Genomic DNA, 25,917 nt, shown 5'->3' on the forward strand with positions numbered 1-25,917 from the left:
ACATAGATTATATAGCATCTAATTAGAAATTTAAATTCAGGAGAAACACTTTCATATGAATACCTTTACGTTTTTAAAACTTTCTAAAACATGTCTATTTTGTTCCATTAAAAATAAGTACAATCGAATATAATAAGTAAATACTTGTCAAAATGAACTGCTTTACATGCAGACTCTTTAAGAGTTCAAGAAATATTTTGTTTTCATTTATGATCTTTACTTCAGAAACCAATGGGTCAATTAATTTTTGCCCTCATCAAAAATGTCTAGTTTACTATGTAATATGAAAAACTGCTTAAGTTTATAGAAATGTGTGCTTAGGCAAATCTTTTTAGTTACTGAAACCCAGAAGTACTTCTCAGAATTATTCTTTTAAACTGTTTATGGATATTATTAGGCACAACAGTAAGACCACCTCTTCTACAAAATAAAACATAAGATACACACAAGTGGCCATTTTTCAAAGGGGATTAAGTATTACTGGATGTTGGAAGGTTATCTGTGCCACTGATAGGGATTTCTAAATATTCATAATTGGGAAATGATGGCAGTCATAACAGTATTTTAAATATACATTCAAATAATTTTAAAACAAATATACAGGTTTTGAATAAAAGAGAAAACCTCCTGTTTTATTAAAACAACTAACTTTAATCTCTCTTAAAAGGGAAAGCTACTAAAGGACTAGATAGAATACAATACAGAGAAGAGAATCTCAAGGCTGACACATAGTATTTGTTTATGTGCATTCCATTCTTTTCACAATAAAATCCTGCCATAATCCCAGAAATGGCAAAGGAAGACTCTCTAACAAAAATCAATAATTAGTTAAAAGAAAATTAGGATTGAATAGCAAGAAATATCCCATAAACTGTCTAACAATATCACAAATTCAGTAGCAACCACAAAGAACCAATATAACTTCTGGTGCCAAGGAGCCAGATGGTACTGCTGGAGAAAAATTAAGTCTACAGATTGGCAGCTTGACCCTGTGATTATTACCCGAGGGAGGACAAAGTAGAAGAAGAGTGGGAGGTTCAGTATAATGGGGATAAATCAATTACCACCAACTCACCACATCCTTCCTATGATACCCTAATAACAGATTCTAAATACCATACCAGTGAATTTTTCAAGGTTTAAATAGTTACAGTATTACTTGGGAACGATAAAATAGCACACTGTAAAAAGCAGAAGATAATCTCAGTTTTCAATCACAGGTCCTAGCAAAGTACATTGATAACCTGACCCAAACACATAAAATCCACATGTGATAAATACTAACACATTTTAGTTATGCCTCTGTTATGAAAAATAAAACTACTTTTTTTTTCCTGTTTATTTTTTCTTTTGCTTTGCATTCAATAACAGCATTTGTTAAAATCCTGGTTATTTTCCAAAAGAATGATTATGCATGTTAAAATCCTGGTTATTTTCCAAAAGAATGATTATGCATAGATAATAGTTGTACATGATGGTCTCAAGACTAAATAACTGACTTACATCTTTTATTAAAAAAAGTAATTTGTTCACTTTTTTGTTCACAAAAGCATTTCCTACTTCGTGCTTTCTAAAGAATGCTGAAGAAACAGCAACATCTCAAGACATGTCCAAAGTCACATAGTAAGATAATGTACACTGTTAATTTATGCAATTATGAGAAATTTAATATCAGTTTTAGTCATACTTTTGAAATGTAATACAATTATATACTCAGCAGTGACTGGCAAAGTTAATGCCGAGGAACCTTTTTTTGTTTCTTTTAGCACCTTTCCTTGGCCTACCATCACTTATGTATATATACAGCTATTTTGTATTACTCTAGCTTTAGTAGGTCAGATATTAAGATAAGAAAATTAAGACTATTAAGATATTAAAGATAAGAAAATTCAGACTGACAATAAATTCTAAGAATACATAATTTTACAATATAAATGTGTTAATTTACTTAATACATTAGCAATTATACTGACAGATGACTTTTGGATTTTATCTCAAACACCAATCAGTGGCAGATCAATTAGATTTTATTAACAAAGAAATTTGATAAGGCAAAATGTTTTCTGGCTAATTACTTTCTAGGTATAAAAGCAAGGATTTAATTTACAAGACTTCTAGAAAAGTATTAGTCAAATCACATACTAATTTGATCAATGTTCATTGAAACCTTTCTACATTTTTAGCATGTTACAGAAGGATAGGAAATTAATTGCTAACACGAGTTTCTCGATCTGAATTCCTGTTGAGGGCACTGACAGCCACAGTAACGGAAAAATTAATCTGAGAAAATATACCTAAACCATACCTAACTCAATTTTCCTATCTAATGAAAATTGTGTATGTACACCTCAAATAGCTTGTTTGAAACATAAAATTTAAAACGGACATCAGTATTTCAACTTTTTAGGACACATTCCGCCACCTTAATTTTAAGATAAATAGATATTTAACTCATATTTCTGCACAAAATAACACAGTAGCAATGTTTTTATAGTCTCATAGGAATACAGCTAGTTCACAGAAGTGTCTGTATTCACACAGGTCAATAGGTTTCTATACCCAAAGATTCATAAAAATACATTAAAATACGTTTTTAAATGAAAATCTGATAGAAAGAGTGGAGGATTTAAGATAATGTCAACAGAAAAAAGATAGTTCATGATAACAGACACCTTATTAAAGCTCAATGGGGTAGCAAAACAGAGCAAGAAAAAAATATATTGAGGAGCAATTTTTAACTAAAGGAGCTACTATTATACAAAATCCAAATATTATACATACAAAGAACAACTCTTATCTCTTATACATTTTTATCACCCAAAGGAAAACTTTGCAGATGTCAGTATTAGAATTCCAGTTGATAAAATTCAAGGCAACAACATTAAGACTTTAATTTTATTTAATTATAAAACGTGTAGTCACATGCTACGGGTTTATTTCTTTTTTAAAAATCAAATATTTAAGAATCTGATTTTAAAAACAGGGAGTGACTGTCAAAAAATAGTTCTTCCATTCATAAAACAGGATCTACTAACAAGTTCTTTTAAAAGTTACATCCTCATACTTTAAAAATGTAACTTGATTTACAAAATTTTGTCTTAACATAACTCTATAGTAACTATATATCTTGGGTTTTTTGATCATCAAATATGCGAACAGACAACCAAAGAATGAAGCCATTTGAAATTTCAAGATTATCCACATTTTGATTCCATTGGCATTTTTCTAACAAAATAATCCAGTTAATGGCTCTCAGGGTTAAGGCTCATTTTAATCAAATTCATATGCTATTGTTTCATTACTTTCCTACTGTCTGACAGAGACAGAAAGCTAAATATAATTCACCCAAATAAAAAAGACCACTGAAATTTAACATAAGTCATGATGTGTATGAAACCACCACATTAAAGTACCTATGACAGTAAAAATTGAATGTTAAATCATAAAAACAATCATAGAGTTATCAACTCACCTTTTAGCTACTCATAATATATGATTAAATACGATACTGTCCAACACAACTTAAATTGCCTCTGTTCAAACATGGGTAAATATTCCAGAGAAAATACATAGTAAAATCAGGTTAATCATCCAATCCCTTGGTCATCTTGTGATATGATAATAGCCAAGAACTAACACTGGGTATGACCTACGTGCCAGGCACTTATCCTTACTACAATCTTATGAAATACTATAATTTTCCCTATTTTTATAAATTAAGAAACTAAGATTTAAAGAGAAAATAATTTTTCCAAAGTCGTAGTGTCAACCGAGGATTAAACCCAGGTATATATGACACAAATATCTGTGCACTTGACCATGACAGTACAATTTATACTTAATATGACGAAACACAAAGTTTATCCTCTTTTAGAGCTGTTGAAAATGTAGTATTCAGATATTGGGAGTATCTGATCTGTCTTGAATATTGCTTAATATTATTTAAGCTGCCAAGACAAAACATAGTAACATAACACGATGCCTGAAATACAAGGAGGAAAATAATTAGACAACAAAAACAAAGAGAAAAGTAAAGTCTAATATTATACCAGCATTCAAATAAATGCTAAAAAACTCAATGAAGATCAAACATATCCCCATGACTACATAGTCATACTTAGGAATGAAAGTAATTAATGGCTTCTAAAATTCTGTAAATTAGGGCTGTATATTTAGAAACAAAAGCAGCAAATCTCCTGGTTTACCTGTGAGAAAAGTTGGGGCAGATATCTATTCTGAACTGCCTAATCTATCTACTTCTACAATCTCTGGCAAGTCTTATCTTTCTCATGACATTCAACAAGTTCAGGCAAATAAATCAATGATTCTCCATATCTCAGCCTCCCTCCTAAATATCTTTGACTAAATACTTCAAGTTCAACAGACCTGATCTTTCTTATCCACTTACCCATTTTCTGTACAGATGGTATCACTTCCTTGAGAAAAGAATCTAAGTGTCAGAATTCACCTTAGGCGTAATCATGAAGTCTCCGTTCTTCCCCATGTTCCCCATTCTCTCCTGTCCCCACCTGTCAAGTTGACAATGAGCCACCAGTCAGGTTCTTCTCAGGCCTGAGCTCCCCAGAAGTGCACCAAGCCTCGTCTTTCTTCTCCACTTCCAGCTCCCCTCCCACAACAAAATATATTTTGTCTTTTGACCAATTTCTTACAATCCTTATCTCTACTTGCTTATTCTAATAAATTAACATTTATCAGAAAATTAATAATAATAATTAATCTGATAGTTTCTTTGCCAAACCCAACCTTTATTCTTTATTTCTATGGTAATAGCTTAACCCATTCTCATCTCTGTTAAATATGACAACTGATGAGCTACAGTAGTAAGTAACTGTATAAGAGATACATCATCTAGTCCTTATCTACCCATTTGTCTTTGTATTGGGATAGAACAAGAATCATTTTCTAAGGAAAATTTGGCCTGCCCCAGGCCAAATCTCTTATTCCACTTTCACATACAAGTGTCTTCTATGTAGGCACACATCCTTGACAAACTCCTCACCTTCTTAAGAGAAAATCAACCCTAACATCAATTCTGCTGGCTAAAAAGTTATATTATCTGCCTACAAGTAGTAACACAGAATAACTACATTGTAAGTAGTAATCAGAGAGTATATCCTAAATTTCTCTGCTGTCTGGTACTATTAAAAGAAAAAATATTTTGAACATAGGTGAAGTAATTCTACTTCAGGGGCCAAAAACTTTAAACCTCCAGATCACCAAAAGCCTAGTCACCAAAATAAGTATCTACAGAAGATGAGGACTGGGAGGACAAACTGGAAAGAGTCGGTGTATCTAAAGGGGATGTCAAACACAATGTAAGGCCTGTATTACCAGATCATCCAACTTTTCCAGAGAAGGCAGAAATCCGAATTTTTCTGGTGTGACACAAATTTTCTAAAAACAAATACTGATTTGGCCAAAGCTTTAGCAAATACTGATCTATAGGCTGAATTTGGAATTTGACATACCAGTTTGAGACTTTGCTCTAGGCACTTTATATGCTGTTGCAATTTTAAACCAATACATCAGACAGTTGTCTATCTAGACCAGGTGTTGACAAACTTTTTCATTAAGGGGTCAGATAGGAAATATTCTAGGCCTTATGGTATATATGGTCTCCACTTTTACTGCTACTGTTCCAGCATGAAAGCAGCCATAGCCAATGTGTAAATAAATGGGTGTAGCTGTGTTCCAACAGAAAAGTATTTATAAAAATAGGAGCATGACAGATTTACCCCAAGATCATACCCTGATCTAGACTATTATTTTGGACCCACATAAAACGACTTGTCCTAAACTGTGTTTTGGCACTCTGTTACATATCTATATTGATGGATCTTTTAAGAAAGAACTCCACAGCATTACTGAACATACTCTTGTAAGTTTTGTTTACCACATTTTATGACATCCTTTTTTGAGCCTTCTTGAACAAAATTTCCCTAGATCCTAGTACTTCTGTACTTCTCCTGAGTATCTGATTTATTTTTATATCAAGAACAAAATAAATCTTGCACCTGATCAGTTTTTCCTCTTTGCATGGGCTGATAGAAAGCTCAAAGCCAATAAGTGGTTGATCTTCAGCAAAAGCTAGGGTACTCATGGATGCAGTTGAGATACGAATATTAATCCTAGCTTCACTTTAGTATCCTCTCTTCCTTTTCCCCATCTTTGATTTTGATTTCCTAACTCATTTTTTAACCTTTGTATAATTTATGTATCTCTGTTAACTGCCTCAATTGTTTTCTATAAAACAATACAAATCAGGAAATGGAAATGAAAAGCAAGTCTATTCAGGACAATTTAAATTCAAACAATCTAAAAATATAATTTTTGTTTAGCTCAAATCTATACAATTCTACCTCTTCATATAGATGCTAAAAAGTAAAAGCGATTGGTTTATTTTATCTATTTAACCATTTGTACCCATGTACTGCTAAAAAGGCAAAGAATAAGATAGTCAAACAGCAAACAGGTTAAAATAAAAACAAAAATACTTTCAAATTGGACTTGGAAAATCAGCCCTTAAGAAAGGTTTGAAGATTGAACAGAAAGAAAGAAACAAACAGGCCTAGACATTTTTTGCCTGCAGCTCTTCTCTCTATAAATTAATTCAAAATTTAGCATGCTAAATAATGATTTTAACCTGCTGCTTTAATGACATTACTCTCCTCTAATGAACTTGAAATACCCACTGCTGATGGTATAAGACTACTGTCTACCCCAGCCTTTTATTTTTCCCTTCTTCCTATACATGCTTTTACAACACCTGAATTTAGTCATTCTTTCACATATCCTACCTTATAGTGGATGTCTGTTTTGGCCTGCTCTGAATCGCTTCTTTCTTTAAGAGTACCTCAGTTTTCTTTTAGAGAAAGGCACTTCCCCTGTGGTTCAGATGAGGCTGGCCTAATCCCTTTCCTCCACACTCTTTTTTGGTCACATGACCCAGTACTGGTCAATTGGAACACCACACACCACCACACACACACCAAGGCCACAGTGATTGATTTGGAGTAAGCACGTGAGCCAAACCAAGGACTTCTGCTACAACTTTTGAGAGATCTCCCTTTACATGAGTTACTAAGCTGGTAGGAAATATCAAAGAATCTGCTGGTGGCTGGTGGTCATCTCTGCCACAGCCATCCAATAGGTACAGTCTCTTTCAAGGGAAGCCACATATAGGAGAGTAGGATGTGAGTGACAATACCCATTACAGTTTTAGCACCTACCCATATCCAGGTGAGCATGAAGCAAGACTCCAACTCCATCCTCCCATAGGCAAACCAATAAATTCCCCTTTCTGCTTTTTGCTTAAGCCAGTTTGAGCTGGGTTTCTTTTTCTGTCCCATGCATTAAAACAGCCATGACCAATACATCCCTTTAGCAGGCTATTTCACAAATCTGAGATGTTATTACCTCCATGTTCCATATATCAGAAGTCTTCTTATTCTCCCAGATATGGCTCAAATGACATCTCCACTATTAAGTCTGTCTTCATTCCAATCATAATTACCATCTTCTTTCTCCTTCTATATTTCTTGTAGTAGTGATTACACAAATCTACCTTGAGTTAGAGCTGTAGTTACATCTCTCTTTCCTCTACTCATCTATAAAGTCCTTAAAGGCACTGACATCTTATCAATCATTTTATTTTCTCCAGTCTAACACAACAGTAAAATCTGTTGAATTAAATTTTTAATTCATCTAGCACTCCACCTAAAACATGCAACATTGTTACCCTTTCTTACCACTTATATGTAAAAAATCAATTCCTCACCTTTTATGAGACACACGTGCTTTTAGCAAAGAAATCCTATTCTAAGCATATTAGAGGTTTACAGAATATATATCCCAAGACACAGATCCCAGGATACCAATACCAAAACAAGTCCTATTCAATGAAAGAAATATATGTGCATTTCTTTTCCCCATGGTAAGACACTGTACCATTTTTTATATTAAAACATTATTTTTATATTAAGTGATGAACATATTCAAAACGGAAAACCTCACAGGTGGTGCAAAAAAATGAGAAGGAGCTTTTGAAGACATTTACACAAAGTGACACAAAAGCACATCTCAGATGAAATAAATTTCTGGTAGAGTCTTTAAGTATGACATCATATGTTTCTGCTTTTTAGGCACGAAAAAGAACTAGCTGATATTCAAATTTCATTACTTTTCTCTAGATATTCCAAATGAAAAGCTTCGAGACTGCACCACTACTTGACTTTCATACAAAAACATAATTAAATATACAATTATGACATTGGACCTGAAGATAAATTTGGCAAGAAATGCAGAATTAGAACTGCTAACGTTTCTTTCTCCATAGTGAAAATAACCCCTAATATTTAAATTAGAACACGACTATGGAGAAGGATACAGAAAAAGATATAGGACTCCAGAAGCAAAACAAAACCAACCAAACAAACAAACAAACAAAAAACCCAAAGTAAACCACACACAGAAATCTTAAGTTCTGTGACTACGGTAATTAATTCTCTCAGACCCTAGATCAATGCTTACATCTGTGGTGAAGGACCAGTCCCTCTCTGCCCCAACACATCACAAACCAATACTTTTGTTAAAACACCCCTGTCTCCAATAAATATGCATTACTAGAAAAGAAAATGATCATGTACTTGGATAAAGCAGGAATTTCAAATTGCTGTAAATATTTCTAAGTGTTTACTCTAGATTTTTGTACTTATGTTGTCACAGACCAGTAACAAATGGATCACAGACCAGGACCATTCTTCAGACCACACACTGAATAGTGCTGCTTAGGTAATTCACACAACGGTGTCTCAATTCCCTTATCTGGGAAGACTGCTCAGTTTGGTGACACACATGGTGGGTGGGGGGCAGGGGAAACAAAATATATCCTTGCAAGGGAAAAGAGACTGATTCAAAGAAACAAATTAACTTTCTTTTTGAAAGCTAAAGACAATAACCATTTTTCCAAGACCATGATCCCAGCACCCTTAGATCCTGCCACTATAACTATGTGTTGACAAAGTTTAGCCCCAGAAAAGTCAGCAAGTCAACAAAATAATCTATTTAGACTATGTATTATCTGAAATAATTTGTTAAATTAATGTGAAAGAAAAGCCACGTGACTATACATTTATGTTGTTTTGCAACAAACATTATTGCATTTATATCTCAAAGGCATGAATGTTGCTAGAAATGAGAGTAATGATATCATATGCCACAACACAATACAAGAACTCTTTTTTCAAGTGATGTTAAAGGTAACAGAATTCGAGTTCACTGAGCTGAAAAGGCACAGTAAGAAAATTACATTTTTCCATTTGCACATTTAGAAATATGCACTAAACAATAATAACATTAAAGGTGGAATATATGTCCCTGTTTTAATTAGTATATTAATCTCACAATTTCTTAGAGTAAAAGAACTCAGTATTTTGAGAAATCACTTAACCTCAAGTAAAGAACACCCTTAGAATCTTCCTTCAGTTAGGCAAAGACTTCTTAGACAAGACACCAAAAGCACAAGTGACCAAAAAAAAAAGATAAATTAGACTTCATCAAAATTCAAACCTTTGTGCCTCAAGGACCATCAAGAACATGAAATGACAAAACTTAGATTTGGAGAATATATTTGCAAACCATATATCTGAAAAGGAACTGGTATCTAGAATGTACAAATAATCCATAACAACAATAAAAACACAATCCAATTACAAAATGGGAAAAGGATCTGAATAGGCATTTTCCAAAGACACACAGATGGCCAATAAGCATATGAAAAGATGATCAACATTATCAGTCATTAGAGAAATGCATATCAAAACCACAGTGAGATACCACTTCACATCCAATAGGATGGCTAAAATAAAAAAGACAGTAACAAGTATTTAAGAGGATGGGGAGAAATGGGAACCCTCACACATTGCGGTAGTAAGATAAAATGATACAGCTCATGACACCTATCACAAAATTTTTCTAGGTAAAAAATTTCTTTATTTTCACATGGTTATTACTTAGTAGAAAGAAGCTAAGGCACAGAGAGGTAGAATGGCTCTGAGCAAAGACATGATACATTTGCTACAGAAATTTTAACCACTAACAGTTTTCAACACAGAATACCCAGTTTAACAAATGATTATGTATTTTGAATACCTAAAACTTCCAACTGCAAATCCTACAAAATCCAGTTTAGCCAGTGAAACATATTAGCTATTTTGTACAGAAGATGGATAACACCTTGGACATAACTGTGTCAAATGCAGAAAGAAACATTTATCTAAGGCAATCCCAAAATAGGCTGGATAAAATAATAACTTGAATTTAATATGTCCTTATTATGAGCCAGGAAATATTCTAAGCTCTTATATGCTTTATCCTGTTTAATCCTAGTAACAGCCATAGGATATGGACACTATACAGAGGTTAAGCAACTTGCTGGAACCAGAGAGATAAGTAATGAAGAGGCCAGTATTTGAATCCAGGCAGTATAATTCTAGAACCCATTCTCAACCACTATTCCTCATTTTTAGGATGATTAAGGTATGTCTTATCCCATATCTGCTCAAAAAGGGATGAAGGTAGGAAGAGAAGAACGAGCTAAGGCTCATTTTAGCTCCATTCCCGTTATTTCTAGCTAATTGCTAGGCAGTCTTGATGTCCACTGTCATCTCAGACTCAGCTGTTCAAACCAAACTCATCATCAATTTCATCTTTTCCCAAACCTGTTTTTCTCCCAATTTTCACTTTTCCTCAGTTCTTCTAGTCATCCAAATTTAGAATTTTGTAATCATCTTTGGCCTCTCTCTCTCTCTAATTTCACACATATCTGCTTACCAAGTCCTTTTCATTCTTCTTCAGTGGTATCCTTTTCTTTTCTTTTTTTGTTATACTTGATGTACTTTATTATGTAATTATCCCTACTATTGTACAAGATTTTTATAATAACATTTACATAAAGCATATAAGCAGTTTTTTAAAAATAAAAATACCTAACACAAAGCACATTAACCCACTCCATAATTAAAAAAAAAAAAAGGCAAACATCTTCCTGCATACTGTACTGATAAATTTTGAGGTTCATTATTAGATATGGGCGTTACAAGTGGTATCCTTTTCTTTCCAGTTTCATTGTCCCTCTCCTGGTATAGTCTCTGATGATTTCACATCTGGCTTAATGGAATAGTCTCTTACATCACAGACTAAAGGATCCCCTTCAATCCATCTATATACTACAACTAGTTAGATATGTCTAAAATACCACTTTTCATCATACCATCCTCTTGCTCAAAAGTCTAGATGCTTACTGAACTCCTTATAAGACCATGTACAGTTCTCAATACTTGGATTCAACCTTGTCTAAAATAATGGAATTATTTTTAAAGAAGTAGAAACCAACTCAGAATGGTAGTGCCTTAGCCAGAGTAACTTAGTTAGTGGCAGAACCAGGACCTAAAGCCAGAGCCAAAGCTTTTTACATGCTACTCTGTCAATCTTCATCTCACAATCTTGTCCAACCTTTCTCAGTTATGTTAGTCACTGCACAATTCCTCAGACTACGCTCACTTCCAGATCCATTTCCTCTTATCCCCCATTCCCTCAGCTTATCTGAAAAGCATTCTTCCCTCCACTCTTTATTAATTAAAAATCTATCCATCCTTACTAAGTTCTAGTTCAAACTCCAACTTCTGCCATAAAACATCCACTGACACCGTTCGCAATAGCTTCTTCCTTTCCTCATCTCTTGGAGTATTTATTGTCAATGCCACATATTTCTGTATTTGAGCAAGGTTGATAAGGTCTCCAACTATTACGTATGCATATCTTGTACCCATAATAAGACTGCAATTCTTCCAGGGGAAGGGATAGTTCTTTTTGATTGCTTATAGCATCTAGGTTCTTCTAGAAAGCTAGCATTCACTCTAAATGACTTTATCTAAGGCTTGACTGACATACTTATTTGGACTACCCTTGACTGGTGGCCAGGGAGCTTATTTCTTCCCCAAGGAATGATTCTAATACATCAGTTGTAAAGATGTTTTAGAATAAAGCAACGTCTTGGTGTTATTGAAAAGGCAGCCTAGACCGAGCATCAATCTTTCCTCTTAACGTCCCCCTGAAATTCTTTTTGTTTATTTTTAAAGAATAAAGTCTTAACAACATTGGTAATCAAGAAAGGTGTCTTCAGTGCATCAAAATTTTTGAATAATTTGTAGCAACTGGAAAGCAGAAGAGACTGGAGTGGTGAAGATATAGCAGAGGACTAAAAGCCCAGAAGGACACCAAGGAGAGTAAGTGGTAGTTTTCCCAAAGGAACCTTACAGATGCTACAAGCAGAGTTACAGGGTGGTGAGGAGGGTCACTCATTAAAGAAGTATAATCAAGCAGCCAGAACCATTGAGTCCATCATCAAAAGAAACTGGCAGTAAAGCCTTTTGTGTGTTGAGTCTAGGTCCTGAACTCCACCCTCTAAACAAAGTACACTAGCTCCCAAGGAGAGCTCCCAGAGAGGACACTGAAACCAAGAGAGAAACAGAGCAGAGCATCAAATAGATCCAACCTGCCCCCACCCCACCACCAAATAAGGACAGAGGGTCAAACACCTGTAACTGGGAATGAATTAAAAGCATTTAACTTCCCCCTAAGCAATGTCTTACTTATTTTGGCAATTGTGGGGGTCGCAGTCTGCCTCTTTGCTCCTCACTAAGATGCCTCTAGGCAGCTTTGCCACTTTACTCACAACCCCTAGAAATAATCTCCATTCAGAGGAAAAGCTTTCAAGACAATAGACATGCAGAAGCAAAGGCATCCCACACAAGCTACATGCACTATTCGACCAGGTCCTTTACTCACAAACATGAATCATTAACCATGGCTCTCCAGATATTTAAGGAAAACCAAATGGCATGAAGGTAAAGAACCAATGTTTAAAATCCAACCTGTAGACAAAGCAGCCAACTTAAAGAATCAGATATAAATGTTATACACCTTAACAATGCAAAAATAATATAATTAAGAAAACTGGAATTAAAGACTGGGAAGAGAGATGGAAGGAAGGCTGGGTGTATTAATTTTCTCATGTTTTAAGATAAAGAGTCAACAGACATTGTGTGAGGTTAGCACATTACAAAACAGCAGCCTGAGGAAAGGGCCCCTGTATGGCCAAGGAAGCCACACCATAAGACTGCTGAGTGACACATACCCAGTGGAGGTAGCTGGACACATAGAAGAACATATATTTTTACCTACTTCAAGGTGTTGCCTTGTGCAATGCCTAGTCACACATTTGCACACGCTGCCCTTCAAGTACAACTGCATGGTCTGGCTTACCATTCTTCTCTGCTGCAAGGATCAGTATGATAAATGCCTCTAGAACAGAGCTTCTCAAACTTTAATGTGTACCTGGGATCTTGTTAAAATGCTGATTCAGATTCAGTAGGCCTTGTATGGGACAGAGAGTCAGCATTTATAACAAGTTCCCAGATGATGCTGATGCTGTTGGTCTTGTGGACCATACTTTAAGTAGAAGGGGGCTAGAAAATCCCTTTCTTTTCAGTGTAATATCTACTACTCTAATCTAGGCTTTCTTCAACATCCCCTGAACCAAAAGCATGAGTATCCTAGCTGGTGAAGAGGAAAAATTTAGTGGTTTTGAGAGCAGAGCATGGTCCTTGAAGTCAGACAGACATGAATTCAAATTCCAGTTCTGCCACTTAGCAGCTATATGACGTTGGGCAAATTACTTAACTTCTCTATCTCCAGGTTTCCTTAATTGTCAAATAATGATAATAATATCTACCTCACAGAGATGCTGTCAAGATTTAAAATAAATAATGTGACAAAGCATTTCGCTTGCTGCCTCTACTAGATGGTCTCTTTGCCTTAATTCAACCTACATTTAAATGCCAGGATAATATCCCTCAAATTTGTATTCATCACATCAGAATATTGCTTCAGGGATCTCTTAATGACTACCAAATCAAAGGTAAACTCCTTTAACTTGACTTGGCACTCAGCTCCCAATGTAAACCATGCACCTACCTCCAAGACCCCCTCCACCTCTTCCTAGTCAACATCATGTCCGGTTATTACGCCTAAGACCTATCTTCTCCAGGCAAATCACCTCATTGCCACCAGTAAATTCACTAATTCTGAAATGTGAAAACAAACATTTAGTGCTCTAGGGAACTTCTAAGCAATCACCTGCTACAAACTCTTTATTTCACAAACCAGAAAATAAAAATCCAGAAAGGCTAAGTAACTGGTCCTTGACAACAAAATTATCATCAGTGAGTATGAAAACCTGTTTTCTGGACTTCTAGTCCAAATGTTCTTCTCAACCTCTTTATCCACTCTTTCCAGCAAACCTCAAGACCCACACAAACCTCAAATAAAAGGCCCTCCCTATCCAACTTACTCCACAATCTCCAGAATTTAAGCAGAAAGTTTATGCTTTGGTTTATTCAACATGGTGCTAAAACATCTGACTGATTCAGTCAACAAATCAGGGCATAAAATCAATCAAACCAATTATTTGTGTTGGTATAGACCAAATCCATGGAATATTGTAGCACATACTATTTAATATTCCTGGTATGCCTTATTATAATTTAGATTTCTAGTTACCTTATTTTAGGTAATTATCTTCTTTTTCCATCTAGATTACATGTTTCTTGAAAAAAGGAACTTTATCTTATCATCTTTGAATTCCTCTTTGTACTATCTAGGAATCTTGCACCCCCCTTCATGTATTGTATAGATAACTGCTAATTTACTGAACTGAGGATGCATTATTTTTCATAATGTTGAGGTTTATTACCTTTGCAATCTTTCTTATCTAGCACACTTTGTTATAATATTATTTGTCCACTCTGTTTTATTCTGATGGATTTTCCCATTCAATAGTTTAAAAACTTGAGAGTTTATTCTCAATGGCTGTTTTTATTTACTTATATATGCCTTTGTAGCACAAAAATATTTCACATATGTTGTACTTTATATCCCCAATCACACAATATATAACTTAAAGATTAAAAACATGTTCTCTACTTTTTATATTTCCCCAAACTATAATCCCCTCCCATTTACCCAAATGCTTGAAACTGTACTACACACATAACAGAATGACTAAAATAATCATTGTTTTTATATCGCTAAAATATACACAAGCTAGCAATTTGGCATATTGAAATAACCAAAAAAGTTTACAAACACAAGTGCAATATTAAGATACATACACAAAAACATATGCAAGTTGCAAACTAAACTAAATTCTCCAAATAAAATACAAAAATACAATTTTAAGCACCAAAAACCACATTATACTAGGTAGAAAAACATCCTAAATGGTAAGTTATTGAAAGAATCTTTTTTTCCTCTAGTTTTCAACTTTGTTTCCTATTCTACTGATACCCACAGAACAGTAAAATATCTATTGCTTGACTTTTACAAGAACTGATTAGTGCTCCACCTAATTTTACATAAAAAATATCTTTCTCAAAAGTTAGGCACACTTAATTTATGTGTGTGCACATGAATGGGTTTGCACCTAAGCCTATTTTGATGCATTGTGAGAGCTCATTATTTTTAGGCATCCTGGAGACAATCCTTTTTTAAAAAATCCTTTGGAATAAGTGACTTACATTGTTTTACAAACCCAAAATACTGGGTTTTCTTTAAGAAAGGTATACCAAAAAAGAAAATAATAACATTATTTAATATTACAAATCATTATCAAAATAGCTTAATCTTTTTCTTAATCCCAAGCTTTAAAAAATAGTTTCCTTCCTAAGCAAATATTTTTTCATATAAACCTATGTCCTTGCAATGCCCATAGTAACCTATGTTATTTGGGAATTTTTAGTTAGGAAGATACCAGGACAATAAATGACTGTTTTATATCTTCCGGGTTCATTTTAGCCTTCCTACATTCACACCCTAGAGGTTCCAGATTCTTATCCACAAAATGATTATGGTCTAGGACTGAATCAGATTTGTAACAAATGTCCATGGGGATCCTTCGACCTATCATTGATGGGCAGAGCCGATATATGTCTTCTAGCTCACTGAATGCTTACACCTCACCTCAGGGACTCTCCACAATGCTATATGGTTAGAAGCTTTCTTTCACAAGTGACAACAATGAATGAAAAATGATTTCAGAATAGAAAAATGGAAACCCAAGTCATTATATAGTGTCTAAAACCACCCTATATCTACCACCTTAGTGCCCAAATGTTCTAACATGTGTACAATACAAGATATCCTTCTTTAAGATTTTAAGTCTCATTATCTCTAATTTTATCTGATTACTGACATACGCATTTATTTTAACACTCCAACATTTCCAGTCACATGATAGCATAAAACTTCTAACAGTGATCTACAATAATCTAGAAATCACTATGATTGGGTTTTTAAAAAATTTTCCAGAAAAAAATGAAGCATAAGGCTAATAAAATGAAACTTCTAATAAGTATGCTTTCTTCTAAATATTACCATATCAAAATGAAACAGCAGTCTATGTAATTATTCTTAAATAAAATACAGATTCTTATTCTTTTCCCTAAAATGTTATTTAGCATGTCATTCTCTCCCTTTTTGTTATTAATCTTAAGATGTATTTATCCTCAAAAAATAAAAATAAAAATTGTTTCCGAAGAGTGAGAAAAAAAATTACAAAGTACAATTTTTTATGCTACAAGTTAGACAAAAATCTGTCACCATTTATGTTACAATTTTAGTCATCAATAAGATACGTTTTTTTCAATGTACCACTCAAAAATCAATTATATCAACTCTTTTGTATAGAGAAGCAGCACACCTTTCATGCAACTAGTATTAATGAGTAGACATGACTATAGAATCTCCATCTGTTTCTCTGACAAAGCTGTGGCCACTCTAGTCTCTCATCGAAATTCCATTAATCTGGTGTACCAAGGTCCAATGTGAAAATCAAAACTCCATCTAACCCTTTATCAGCTTACAATAACCTACAAGTGAACTCTGCCTGTTAGCATGCAGCAAGTTATGATTTTGCTATCAATCTGGCAGTTGGCCAATAAAAAAAAAAAAAGAAAAAAGGCAGGCTGCAAACAGCATGTCTGGCAGGGTTTGGAGACCTTGTTTCTGTTTTCTGTTTTCATTCCCATTCAATTTCTGTAGGGTGTCTGGACCCTGTGAGATTATGCATTACTCTCCTTGGCTGTGATTTAATTGCTCCCAGCAATCAAGTCGAAGCATCACTGAAGTGTGCTTGAATTTCATTAGAAGATATAACTTATGCTACTTTCCTACAGTACCTAATAAACCATAAAGAAACCAAAACACATATGGCTTGAGGGAATAACTGGAAAATTAGGTGGCCATTTGGGAACTGAGTGAACTTTTGAACCAGAGGAACAGAGAAAAAGAAATATTAAAGGGAAAGACAGACTTAGAATGCACACAGAGATGTGCAGGTTTGACCTTTTCAGTACCTTGAAAATTACATTAGCATTATGAAAAATACATATCATGTTTAGAGTTTATAATCCATCAAAGTTCAGATACTTTGTTAGTGCCTACCATAAGGTAAAAGTCAAAAGGACAAAACAACAATCTGATTTGACAAAAGACCTTTTGGTGACCTGTGTTGATTTGGTTATACTTATTCTTAAATGCATTATCTTTTTTATAATTAATACATCAGTAGAGTGAGGTCACATAATGAAGAAAAATTTATTCAGCAAAGGAAAGAGAACACATATAAAATCTAAGTTCCAAGGATAAAAACTGGTATGAAAAGATTATATTTTAGAATGGAAATTTGAAGTCCAAGTAGTAATTTGAAAATTAATTTATAATAATATTTTTATGTAAAACTATCAAAAATAGTATTATTTATATATGAAAAATGAATACCAAAGTTAAATTTTCAGTCTGCTTAAGTATTGCTTAAACACTAATGAATATACACTGATATTTAACAAAAAACTGATTTATACATAAATTTTATTAAATAATATTCAAATATTGATAAAGTAACCTTTCGACAACAAATCTTTCATGATATTACACATTTCCTATATATTTGGTTATAAAAACATAAATTACTCTTAAGAAAGAAAACATAATAATCATGTAAATGCACTTTAATTTAAGAACAATTCCCTTTTTCTAACAAATCCTCTAGTGAGAGGATTTCTGGCTCTCATAGATATTTAATTGTTAAATTTTTTTTTTTGGTTGCAGTTTTTTTAAGAATGCACATAATGCTCCCCTGTACATTAAAATATTTATGCTATTTTGAGAAACTTTGAGTATATACATTCTATGAATATATTCTGCATATGTGTATATATTCTACTGAGCATATTCTGTCTCTGCGTGTATATATACACACACACAGCCATTCATATCTACCAGTGTTTTACAGAGAAGCAAAACAGATGATAATATGCCTGAAAATAGTACAATTTAAATAATAATTCATTGTTTTGCCTGAAAATATTATTTTATCATAAAACATTTAGTAGAAATGCTTTTGAAGAGGAGGTTAGAAAAGCCAATGCTCTGTTTCAGATAATAAGTATGAGTGAAGAGAAATGTGCATCTTTTTTAAAGCTAGAGAATATACTAGAAAAAAATCCCTTCCTTTAAAATTAGAAATTAAATGTTTGCCAAAGTGTAAAATTTAACATAAAATGGATATGATTATTATCACTACACATTGTACAAAGTTCTAGATATAAAAAAAAAGATTGCTTTGTTCTGAATCAGTGGTTAGGATGTTTATCACTTATGCATGTACTTGACTTATCCCTGTTCTGCAATAGACATAATTTTATATCTCATAAAAGCAATTTATGTTTCCAAAGGGAATAATCTGGATAACATAAAATGTGGAGTGCTCTGTTGCAGGAAGCATATTTTCATTCAGCAATTGTATTTAGAGATGGAACTGCACCGTTTGATCATCATGTAGTGGCAGAAGGCATTATTCATTTCTATGTCTATGTGAAACTTTGAGTGCCACAAATTAATATGCATAGTTAATTTATCAATATACATTCTTAATTTATAACAATATATCACCCTTATAAGGTTTCTAAAATGCAGATGCACTTAACTAGCTATAACAGAGAAAGCACATGCCATACTAAAAACAAGTTGCATAACTTCAGCAACATTCAGTAGTTTTTAGAAATTACTAAAAGATAAACAATCATCTTTATCACTAATTCAATTAATATAAAACACTACATATTATTATTGTACAATGCAGGGCATTTTTGTGTGACAATCAAAAATGAAAATGTGTATTAAAATAAGCATTTGATAAAAACCTATCTCAATGTGAGAAGACCATGTAGAACTAATTAAATATTTTACAAATTCACTTTTGAATGAAGTTTTCTGAAAAAAATAGATCAAAAACCATTTTCATTATTTATAAAATAAATAATACAACAAGCCATTAAACACCACAATAAAATTAAGCAAGAATCTGATAATATTAAATTAACCAACAAACTGTTACTAATAATATTCATACAACGATGCAAGCACTCTTCTAAAAAAATTTAGTAAAGAAAATTACCTAGAAAAAGAAGCAACTTCATACATAGGAAAACCTTACTAGAACCACTAGAGAGAGCTCTCTTGTTCCTTTAAAGGTTCTGGTAGGTAAGTTAACTGAAGCCTCTGTGGTTATCTGTTTTCTGATAAGACCATCACCTGAAAATAGTACATAACAACATGGCATTGTTTTGTGTGAAAGTGTAAAGAGGTATATTCTACAGAAAAATGTCACATACCATCAGAGGGGCCTTCATCATCTTTATCATATCGTTCTGAGGCTAATGAAATAGTGTCTGGTGTCCCAGCTAAAGGGTCATCATATTCTTCCTCATCTTCTGCATCACCTGTAAAAAAATCCAAGATATGCCTTTAATAATTCAGCTATTTAAAATAATGTTACTTCGTCAGAAGAAGAAAGTTCTACTATTAAGTTCAGTCATTGTCATGTAAAAACAAAAAACTTCTTGAAGTAAATAAAACAGGTCCTTCAGTTTATATCCCTTGTAACTGAGACATGAGTTTCCGAAGGTCAGTAGACAAGTGCTTATTTGTGACACAAAAGGATACAGTCTCAAAATTAGGATGGTCTCTAAAAGAAGAATTCATAAAGAAGACACAGGGTAAAATAGAGTGTGTATCCAAACCAATCAAACAAAAAACCCAAAATAATAATAACAAAAAAAGCCTGAAAACACAAAACAAAAAATAATTCAAGTAGTTCCATTTAGCTACTCAATAATTTGAAAAATTATTATAAAAAATTGATGATTTGAAGCCATAGGAACATTTTGCATTTTCATTAAAAATCCCAGGATTACAGTAAAGTAGATCAAAAACAGTTGCATTTTCGAGTAGGAATCCTTTATTGGAAAAACTGCCTAAAAACTCATATAATCCTTTTAAATTCAAACAAGATGATTTACAAACTAGACTCTACATTTTCATTCAGTGGTATGTTACCATTTTTTAAATGTTCTGGCCAGTTTCGTACTTGATTTTCAAATCCTACATTGGTTGGCTGGTTGGTTGGTTTCTTCGTTTATTCTAGGTCATTTCATCCCCATGATAATAAGATCTTGTGATTTTGGTTTTTTCCATATATTGTTAAAGTGATTTTAAAAAACAAACAAACAAAAAACAAAACACTGAATCAGATATCTGCTTGCCCAGATATATATAAGCACTCATTTTTCACTCAGATTCAACAAGAAAGAAAAATGTATGCTTATACTGTATCAAGTATCTGTTAACAATTCAAATTACCTGTTAACAATCCAAGAGAAAACCAGCCACCTCAGTGATTACCCAAAAAATACGGTGAAAATCCCTGTAGGAATCCTGTAGTACTTAAGAGTATTAGTTTTGGGCCACAGTTTCTGGGCAGATCCAGATTACAGCTACTATTCTCTACAAATGGATATCTGTATTCTCTGATACCCATTTGGTGGCTATCACCCTATTTTTCACCATATTTTTGGCAGAGACAATAGCTTCTTTCAAGACAACACTGTCAAAACAATAATAAAAAATATTCTATTTCCTTATAATTTTGCTATTTCGAGAGTAACTGTTATCCTTTTCCTGAAAAAGTAAAGACACAGACACCTCATTAAGACAATAAGAACAAAATCTAGAGATAGCTATCTTGTCATTTAGTGATTCCACCACTAAGTGCACTAAATATGATGTTTCTTCTCCAACTAAAATTCCAAGGAACACATATAAACATTACTCATTATTCAGATCTAATCTTTCTTTTAAGATCTTCAAAGTACTTTTCAGAACTTTCAGTGGTCCCTTACAATACTTCTCTTATGAAGAGTGGTCTGATTTCAAACACAAGGTAAGAAGAAACCTCAAAGTGCCAGTAAAAATATTTTGAACATGTTATGACTATTCATGGAATATGTAGTAAGAGAGAGCACAAAATTCTCAGTTATTCTTAGTTACTAGGAGTACCCTTGACAAAGTAAGAATTTTTATGGTATGAATTTTCTAAGAATATTTCATATCACACATTACAATATAAATCTTGCTGTGGAAAAATGGTATTAGGGTACTTCAAATACCTCACTAGAAATTAGCACTTAGCAGATTATACTATTATGACTATTAAAAAAAGACCAAGTAAAACCAAAGAACATATGGAAAAATTCTTGAATAAAATTCAGGAGCTCAGGCTTAAATCTATTAAACCCTATGTGGTAATAATCAGAAAAAATTAAAACTTAAAAGTTCTAAAAATCAGGAGTAGTTTATTATGCTTTGATGATATCCATTATACATTTTTATGTGTAAGTACACATGTATATATGCATCTATATATACACACAGACACCCATGTACACACCCAATCTACATTTGATATAAATGTTTAAATATATGTGCCCATAGCAAAAAGATCATCAAAGCTACAAACTCAATAATATTTAATTTGAGTTAAGAATACTTATTCTACACAAATTGGTCATTGACATGTTAAAGACCTCTGTGGTTTCTTGGGTTTTTTTTTTTTAAATAATTTTCACATTACACATGAAAGTGAAATTGTCTTCAACTTACCCATTCTAAGAACTGCAGTTTATTCCAACACTGTTTTTTTTTGTTTGTGTTTTTGTTTTGTTTTGTTTTTTTGGTGGCTGGCTGGTACAGGGATCTGAATCTTTGACCTTGGTATTCTCAGCACAAGTATCTTTTTAAAAAAATCAGTGTGATATTTATATTTATCTAAGACAAAATAAATTAAGTACTCTACTGGCCTCATTTGCCCCTCCACCCTCCAGCTTCCTTTGAATTAACTAAGAAAGTAAAGAATTTATTTTGTGTAAGTACAGGGCTATTCCCTTTTTAACCTGTATTAAGTGGAAAGGACACACCATTTTTCAACATGGTCTTCTTCATCTTACTGCTGTTCCAGTGATGACCCATCCCTTTCCCGCTCCCTAATTTTTTGGTCATCCCCACGAAGAGCATAAGACAGCAGCTTATAAAGAGCTTTAATTGAACACAGGGGTCGCTGTTGAGTAATGCAAAGCATTTTTCTTCCCCAGGGGCTATTTGTAGCTATACCTGCAAAGATTTCTATAAATTAAAAGGAAAATGTTCAACTTGTGTTTATGTAATAGAAAACTGAACTGCAAATCAACATTGGGCATCAGGTAAACGTATCCAATACAATTTACAGACATAATTGAAAGCATTACAGCCTAATCAGACATCTAAAAGAAAAGCACGCTCAAATGAAATGTCTACAGAATCATTAGTTGGCAGCCATTCTATTACAATCACACATAATGTCAGTGGTGCCTTGAGCCTGTGCCAATGACAACAGCATAAATTTTGCATCTCATTTCTGTGGTCATAAAATTAATGATCAGTTTAAAAATACTTCTTTGTAAAAGTTATTGCACAAAGAAAGGACATGAATGTGTCCCTGTTATGTACTCACAAGGGTAATTATTGGGTTGTTGCTCATTAATACTGTTTCTTGTTTCCATAGAAAAGCATGTGATTTATCCCACAACTTTCAAAAGTTTAATTAACGATACAAAGTTAACAGTCTAAAAGCCAATGATCCAAGATTTCCCTTCCTATAATTTCAGTGACAACTTAAATATCACAGCAAAATCAAGGCTTAATCATACCACAGCAACATTTTTCTCTCAAAACCATTTTTAAATTTATAATAGTTGGGTTCAAACCACTATTAGCCATTCTTTTTTATATGGCTCATCATCAATTAGCATTTTCCTAAATGCCGAGAGATGCAGCCTAACAGCAACTGAACAGTCATGATGTCTATCACCATTGAAGGTGATTTGCCCAATTTACTGCTTGTTTTGCCAAATACGGTCCTATTTTAAACATAATCAGGTAAACAATAAACTAAATAATATACATAAAATTTAGATGATAACCATTCCCTCTCACAGAACATAAAAGACAAACTCGAGTGAAAACAAATTAATTTCTAATTCTCTAGTTAGTTAACTTGTCCAAACCAATTTCCCAAGTAATAACATACAGCTAAATATACAGACGTAAGCATTTAACTTGTGGTTGCTCAAGGGAAGTTTGATTCTTTAGACTTTGAAGGATATAGGTCACCACAACTAAGAAGATTCTCCTCATAATTCTTCTACAATAGGAAGGCTAATTTAAAGCATGCAAATAGTAAGGACAACTTCTTGTACAAACTGAGGCAGAGCTTAAAATAAGGATACCGTTCCTCAAGCACTGTCTCTGGAATATACTTCTTCTACTGTAGGCCCCACAATCTCGAACACGCTTAACACATTTCTATAAGGCACTGGATGAGGGTAGGTAGTAGAAGGAAAAAGCTGCAAGTTATTTGCTCAGATTTCATTATGGAGCTACCTTTCAACAGAAAATATACTATGTTAGGAAGGGTACAAAAAGGAAATTAAAGATCATTCAAACTTCTGACTTTTCTGCTATTCTTAAGGATTCCATTAGGACAAATTAAAATGGATCCCTCTTACCTAACCGTCCTGCTATTTAAAAAAATAATTTAGTCCATTAACTTAAGAAATAATACAAATAAAAAGGTCAAAGGAAATTGCTTTCTAGTAAGTCTATGCATTTTAACAACATAAATGGAGTTTTACAGTCAAAATCCACTGAATAAATTTTTTTATAATTAGAGGAAAAAGAGGTTTTAAAGGAGGAAATGACTGCTTTTTAGCTGTATCATCTATAGCAATATACTCACATTTAAAAAAACTGTAGATACAAATATTTTACAAATTTGAAAAACATTCTCTTGAAATATTTCTTTCATGTTAATATGTATGCCCTCATTTCAATAACTTATAATTTTCCCCAAATTAGTTGAAAACTGAATTTATAAATTAAGACTAACTTAAATCTTCTTGACAAATGAAGTTGAATCTGAGAATACAAGGGTACTTCAAAAAGTTTGTGAAAAAATGAAATTGAAAGATAATACAAATCTTTCCATGAATTTTTTGAGGACCCCTTTTATGTATGAATAAATTGAACACCTACTGTGTATAACATGCAGGTATTTTCATATTATCTTATTTCAGTAAATCATTCTATAATGGAAGTCATCACACCTAAATCCTCACTGGAGTAAAACAAGGCTAATATAAGGCCAAGATACAACTATAAGTAAAACTTTTTTATCATGTACCTAATATATATAAGAAATCTCTGGGGCTGGCCAGTTAGCTCAGTTAGTTAGAGCGTGGTGATGAAAAACACCAAAGTCCAGGGTTTGATCCCTGCACCAGCCAGCTGACAAAAACCAAAAAACAAAATAAAACAAAACTTATGAAAATTCTAGTCAATCTTTATTCAAATAGTACTATATTCTCGTTGCAAAAATAATTATTTCAAGTCACATTTAAGAGACCTATGACCCTGTTACATGATACAGAACAATTCTAAAATAATTATCTAGTAGAAGTCCAATTCTGTATTCAGGAGGACACTTTTTACAACTTTATAGTACTAGGTTATCCTACAACTAGGAAACTAAGGTTCTGTTGTATATAAAACTTTGAAGGATATAAGAAGGAACTCTATTCTAGATAAAATAGGCAATATTTCATATTAATAACAGGGACTAGACTAAGCAAGATGTACTCTAGCTGATTAGATTCAAATATTTCCTAAATACAAGTAAAATAAGGAATTTAGAAAACTAATGGCTGGCCGGTTAACTCAGCTGCTTAGAGCAGTGTTATAAGGTCAGGGTTTGGATCCCTGTACCAGCCAGCTGCCATTAAAAAAAAAAAAAAAAAAAAAAAGGAAACTAACATAATTGTTCTAAAATTCAAATTTGTCAGACCTCTCCAATGGGGAATCTAGGCTTGAGTATATAAGGAGATAAAAGGAGAACCTTAATAAATTAAAGAAATGAAAAGAGAAGTTTTAAAACAACAGCTTTCTATAGAAATGAATATAAATGAATTAGTGGAAAATCAGCTTAATGGACAAGCCTCAAAATCTAGAAGCCACTGTAATTAAGTTTATACCAATACAAACTATTCTTGCCAAAAATGGAAATACAAAACAAAGTCTTCTCAGATCTATGCAGCTCAGCGTTTCAACGATCGTTATCAATTCAATTAATTTTAAGAATAGAAATACATCAAACTGCAAATTCTGTATTGTTAAATCTCAGGATGGGAGATTATATAGGTTAAGAGAGGGAGTGATATGTGAGGGAAGTGAGGAAGGGTGATAGACATCTATGTACACTAGAGAAATTAGGAGCCTACTTATTAGACACAAATAAATCTGAATCAACTCATTTTATTTAAAAACTCTCTACCTGGCCATTTCTTCTCCTGG

The 25,917-nt window shown here is 33.1% G+C and overlaps 1 protein-coding gene across 1 annotated transcript in view; it reads right to left on the bottom strand.

The window, feature by feature from the left end:
* Positions 1–25,917, bottom strand: part of SKAP2 (src kinase associated phosphoprotein 2) — a 178,472-nt gene that overhangs the window by 139,902 nt on the left and 12,653 nt on the right. The window contains exon 4 of the mRNA XM_063100515.1: positions 19,812–19,919. Within this exon, the coding sequence (XP_062956585.1) occupies positions 19,812–19,919 (108 nt within the window). The remainder of the gene's footprint in view (positions 1–19,811; positions 19,920–25,917) is intronic.

This window comes from Cynocephalus volans, chromosome 6, assembly GCF_027409185.1.
Source record: "Cynocephalus volans isolate mCynVol1 chromosome 6, mCynVol1.pri, whole genome shotgun sequence".
In the NCBI taxonomy this organism is placed as follows: domain Eukaryota; kingdom Metazoa; phylum Chordata; class Mammalia; order Dermoptera; family Cynocephalidae; genus Cynocephalus; species Cynocephalus volans.